This window comes from Archocentrus centrarchus, chromosome 3 (genome assembly GCF_007364275.1).
Source record: "Archocentrus centrarchus isolate MPI-CPG fArcCen1 chromosome 3, fArcCen1, whole genome shotgun sequence".
Taxonomy (NCBI): Eukaryota; Metazoa; Chordata; class Actinopteri; order Cichliformes; family Cichlidae; genus Archocentrus; species Archocentrus centrarchus.
The window spans coordinates 999,062-1,005,215 of NC_044348.1; the positions used below are offsets into that span (position 1 = coordinate 999,062).

The 6,154-nt window shown below is 35.7% G+C and overlaps 1 protein-coding gene across 2 annotated transcripts; it reads left to right on the forward strand.

The window, feature by feature from the left end:
- The first annotated feature begins 803 nt into the window (after positions 1-803).
- Positions 804-5,939, forward strand: LOC115777346 (high choriolytic enzyme 2-like). 2 transcript variants are annotated; one of them, XM_030725240.1, is made up of 8 exons: positions 804-820; positions 972-1,022; positions 1,454-1,585; positions 2,718-2,835; positions 3,201-3,379; positions 4,838-4,919; positions 5,103-5,227; positions 5,316-5,939. In XM_030725240.1, coding segments are annotated over exons 2-8 (681 nt in total). In that variant the 5' UTR covers positions 804-820; positions 972-979; the 3' UTR covers positions 5,318-5,939. The 2 variants fall into 2 exon arrangements, with proteins under 2 accessions (XP_030581100.1, XP_030581096.1); XM_030725236.1 differs by lacking the exon at positions 5,316-5,939 and having other exon boundaries at positions 5,103-5,235.
- The last annotated feature ends 215 nt before the right edge of the window (positions 5,940-6,154 follow it).

Genomic DNA, 6,154 nt, shown 5'->3' on the forward strand with positions numbered 1-6,154 from the left:
ACGTTTGACATGACCAAAAACCAAGATGTCACTGATTCATAACTAACCTTAACAACATTGGTGAAACCTCAGCCACACCCTGTGAGCTGCTTATAAAGATGGAGCAGCTGAACACCTGCTGCAGCCAAACGTCTGGTACAACAGCTAAGCTGTTTGTCTTATTCTCTTATTTGCCTTAATATTTGAGCATTTAAATTATACAGCACACTTTTGATAATCTTTTTTTATCACAGCTTTTATAACTAAACACTGTTCAGATTGACTGTTTTAAGTCTGTAGATTAACTGCAGGACCAACAAAATGATTCCAGTCTTCAACTTCCTCCTCTTCCTCTCAATGACAGCCGTTTCTCTGGTAAGTTTGACTCTTTCAACAAAATCATTATCATGTTAAACGCTGCCTGCTGTTCTGTGAAAGCCAAGCAATTCTCATAATGTCATTCTAACATGGTGGTACAACACATTTCCAGATAGTTTTTAATCTAACAGCATTGTGAGCTTTTAAGATGCAGTGATGAGCATTTTAACCATTTTCAGACAATATATTTTACTTAATAAAATCTATCAATGTGATTTCAAATGTGATTAAAAGTAAGTAAAAATGTTTTCAATTTTTGTATTGCAGAGGGCTGCTGTCATTAAAGATCCAAATGGTGAGTTGAATGAGAAAAGATTTCCCAGATGCTGAAGTGAAATCTTTTTTTTTTTTTTTTTAATCTGAGAGATGACATGATCACAGTTAAACTGTTCCTGTCCTCTTGTTCCATCAGATGAGTCTTTGGGTGCTGTAGAAATTATTAAAAAAGTCAACACTGGCTCATGTAAGTGAACTTTTATATAATACAACTCTTGTGGCTGAAATATAAATACTAGATTATAATAAAAAATTCCAGAGTTGAACCAAGTGACTTGTTAACAACAACAGCTGACATGATAATCAAAGTTACAGTTGCTGTCCTCTTGTTCCCTCAGACAGGTCTATGGATCCCCCAGAAGCCATTGAAAAAGTCAATGCTCACTCTTGTAAGTGAACTTTTACATAATACAACTCTTCCGGGTAAAATATAAATACTGAATGATAATAAAAAAATTCCAGAGATGAACCAACTGACTGGTTGACAGAAGATAAACTGCCAACAGTCAGAATGATGAATTAATCACTTTCTCATTTCTGGGCTCTGATAGTTAAATGTATTCTTTGTGCTTTCATCCATTAAATATTGTGAATATGTATCTAAAGAAATCAGATTAAGCTCTGCATAAACATCTGTGGTTCAATTTTTGTTTTTTAAAAACATTTTATGAAACATTCAAATATTTACAAGAAAATGAGAATGTCAACTGATAAAGAAAACACTCACCACAAACTGGTTTTAATGTCAATCAAACCAGTAATACTCTCATTTACATTCTGGGTTTGAATATTCATCCACTCTCTGTTTGTTGTGTTGCAGCAAAAAACCTGGTTCATGGTGACATTGTTCCTGCTACAACCAGGAATGCCGATCCGTGCACAGCCATTGGCTGCAAGTGGCCTAAAACTGGACCCTATGTCTACATACCTGTCTCCATATCCTCTGTATACTGTAAGCAGTGCAAACTTTACCCTTTAAACTGTGACTTCAATGCTTTCCCTCTTGGAAACACCTAATAGAGTTGTTGTCAGATGTTGTCTTTATGAGAGAACCGAGTTTAAAAAAAATCTGACTGGAAACATGAGTTCAGGTTCTGAAAGGAGAAATATGAACTTTTTTTTTAGAAATTTGAATTTAAAAGTCACTGTTAAACATTATTCTTTTAATCAAGTTTTAGGTTTTGGGCATGTCCCATGATGGAAACAGAGATAGATTGGATTTTTATACTCTCACAGGACTTGACACTACAAAGTACATTCAGACATCCATGCAGCACTTTGTTACCTTTGACCTTTAAGCACTTGATCTCTCTCACATCAACACCACAGCTAGTTTAGACTCCCCAGTTAACCTTTTTGCTGATCCTGTCAGTCTGATTGGACTGCAGAAATCATCATTTATTAGTAATGCTGTCTATGTTGCTGAGATGAAACAGCTGATAGGTCTGTGCAGCACTCTTTTTGTAATGTTGGGTATCTCATAAAACATGAGTAAGAGATTCAGATTTTAACTTTATTTACACATAAATGTCACAACCTGGCTGGTAAGGCCATGGCAAAAAGGGTGAACACACCATTTTCCAGTTTAAAATGATTTATCAAACAAACTTAAGCAACTGAATTAGAGAGAGGTGAGGTATGGAAAGCAGTAGGCTCAGTGGTGCAGGGTGTGCATGTGTGTCGAAATGTTTGTACTGTAAGTGTTCCAAATGCAGCATTTAACAAAACCTAAAGGAAAACAAATGTGACACAGGGCATGTTAGAAAACGGACTGATGCACAGCAGCCAGAAAGAAGTACCTGCCTCAAATTTATAGTCTGGGAACACAGGGCCCATTTTGGGATTGACAATTTATGGTCTACCCACCAAAGACCTAATACACCTGAAGATTGGAAATAGGGGCAGGGGTCGTCACATAAAGTATAACTAAAATAAAAGTGATTTGCAAATTTCACAACCCTGGAATAACATGAGCAATACTGAGGTCTGTGTTTACCAGCTGAGATAAGAAGCAAGTTTCAACAACTTGAAATGTTACTGTGGTTCAAAGAAGCTCCTCAGCAGACTCATATTTGTTCCTGCAGCCACCCAAGAGCGCAACATCATCATCAATGCCTTGGTGACCTTCCATGAGTCCACCTGTATTCGCTTCATCTGGAGGACAAACCAAGTCAATTCCATCAACTTCTTCTCTGGAGATGGGTGAGAATACACTCACTGTTCTGATACTGTATGACAGGACACGACTGACACACCCTCACACTCGAAACTCTTTAGGAATCCGAATCTAAAAATATTTTGTTGCACATATTCTATATGTATATTCAAAACAGGTTTTTCATGAACTATTCTGCATTCACATTCTACAATAAAATGTCCAGGGTTATTATATGCCACAGCACATTAATGAAATTAATATTGTTGCATCAGTGGATAAATTGCATTTTAATGAACTTAATTAACGTAATATTTCACATACTGTTTTGTCCACTGGTTTCAGAACTGGATCTACTCGATCTGCTTGATTTTATTATTTTTTTTAAAAATAATGTTACTCTGTGTGTCAGGTGTTATTCATATGTGGGCCGTCAGAGCCAAGCGCAGCTAATCTCCCTACAAAGAAATGGTTGCTTGTACCAGGCGACAGTGCAGCATGAGGTTCTTCATGCTCTGGGCTTCCACCACGAGCAGGTCCGCTCTGACAGAGACCAGTATGTGAGGATCCTCACCCAGAACATCTTGCCAGGTCAGCTCAACTACACAAAGCTTTGGTAACACTTTACATTAAGACACACAAAAGCTCAGTTATCCAGGAACAAGAGAGGAATGGATCAGAAACAACCTGATGGCTAACAAGTCATGCATCATCACTCTCTTAAAAACTTTTCATAATACCAGCAATACCAGCATCTGTGAAAATTAGTCAATAATTAGATAATTATATAATTTTACACCAAACAAGTTACTTCAAACTATCTATGACTGTTTTGCTCCAAGTCACAAAATATCATTCTAAGTTGTTGCTCAGTTGTTTGGGTTTTTTCACTATTATTTGCTGCTTATGTGTCCAATCAAAAAAAACAAAACAAGAGCAGATCTGATATGACAGGATATATGGTACATTGATTTAACAGAATGTTTAATTTCATGATGTTTTCTGCCACATGAGAGGAATAACTTAAAATGTAATAATGAGAGTTTGACTCTGGATCTGTGTGGAAACATCATGCAGTTGATTTTCTCTCACTTGTCACATTAGAATTCAATTCTACCTCCAACATAACAGTAGATTTCTCATTTGTGTTGATGGTAATCTTAGTTAACAGGAAAGCGAGCCTTCAACTGTTCAGTGTTATTCCAGTATTGGCTGAATCATCTGGTGGTTTTGGTTTTTGCTTTTCTTCCTCTCTCCTTTCAGGGTCCAGGATGGGGTACACTCCTTTTTTACAGCAATGTAATTTTAAAACTAATGCTCAATCTGTGTAATCCCAGGCTCAGCAGATAAAACACTTCAGTCCAAGTCAGCATTGCAACCAATGATTATAGCAGTAGAGATTAGCCAGCATCTTGATGTATATAGTTCACACGGTTTCCAAGTCTTGATGTCTTGTATGTAGAAATTAATTTATGTCAAATTCATTTTTTTTTTAGAATAAATGTTATTGCATCTGATTTCCTTTTGAACAAATATTTGTTAAAAAAGATGTAGAAATAATGAAGGATGCTTCATATTATTTGATGGGAAACAAGAACAGTAATGTTAAAGTAATCCTGACGTAACAAGACATCACTAAATAACTACTAAGGATGATGCTTCGCTGGTTGGCAGATTACAAAAAGAGTAACAAATGTTGAAATGACCAATTATATACTATTAGGTAGTATTTTGTGTATATAAATCTTCATGATACACAAGCATTTATCCACATACACATACATGTAAAAACAACTGCGAAGTATTCACGGCACTTACATTTTACTAAATATCAGTTACATTGCAATATTCTATTTTTAACCTTTCCCCTTATTTTCTCTCACAGAATGTAAATGTTACACAATCTTACTTAAAATACACAAACAAATAATACCAGACAATGGCCAAATTGCCATTTTCATACAATAGAAAATTGAACATCAGAGCAGCCACAATATTAAAACATTAAAAAATTTTTAAATATTTTGTCTGTTGGAAATTTGTGTACAGGGCAAGAACACAACTTTGTGAAAGTGCAAACCAACAATCTGCAGACTCGCTATGACTTCAACTCTGTCATGCACTATCCCAGGTGAGAACAGATAAGTGAGATTGGCGCATTAACTTGACCTGTAAGTCATTATATTACCTTACAAGTCTTACATTTTCTACTAGAAAATGTGACCATGCAGTACGTAAAAAAGAATATTTCCTATTCTTGATATAAGCATGAATGTGGCACAGGTAAAGTATCTGCTGTTGTTGGTTCTTTTAGAACTGCGTTCTCCCGTAATGGGCAGCCAACAATTGTTGCCAAGTCCAATCCTAATCTGGATTTCGGACGTGCTACTCAGATGAGTGCCAACGACATTGCCCGTATAAACAGGCTTTATGGATGCTGTGAGTAAAAACAAAACTATATTATCATTTTGTAAGAAGCAAATGTTTCACAGTACTCACTGCATTTGATGCTTTTCTTCTAAACCAGAACTCTGGCAAGAAACTTCAACTCTGCACCCAGATACTTCAACTCTCAATACATCAAGTTTAAGGCAAATGCAGCAAAATGTGAAAGAAACAGAAAACCTGCTGCAAATATTGGCATTTGTCACATATAGAGAAATGAGTTTCTGGGTCTTTTTTTCAGAGAGGCTAGACTGCAGGGCCATATGCTAGAGGGTGATGGTTTTACATCTCTTTCTGTTGATGTTTCTCTTTCTTTAATCAATTATAACTAACTGATTTCTTTATCTATGTAATTGGATGATAATTAAGTTTTGAATTGTAAATGTTGATAGACAGAGCACCAACCCCCGCCAACACCACCCTCTTCCATTTGTGATTGCTGTTTTACTCTGTGCATGACCAGCAGTTTCTTCTGTATTAAAAAAATATGTGCACATAAAGACAACTTTCAGTGATAGAATAAGAATTTGAATCTTTTTTTCTGAAGTAAAATTTGCAGTATAGGGTAGCAAACAGTCCTGAGGCATATTAACACTTCAGAGATTAATCTGTTGAAATCAAGTAGAACTAAGTCAAACTAATAATAAAATAAATTGGTATTGGGGGGGTCCAGTTTTCATGAGTTTTTTTTTCTTGGTTTCTGAACTTTTGGGACTTCTTTATTTTCTTTTGTTGTGTTTCTATTTCTGTAATGAAGTTGCATCAAATAAATATTTACAGCAAAAAGGGACAGTGTTGTTCCATTATTTTACAGGAATAAATGTTACCATACAGAGTATTAGTGTGTTTTTTAGAAGTCTAAAGTATTTGTTATGTAGCTCCATGATTGTTAAAGCTTTATCACTGTAATTGTCCTGGATT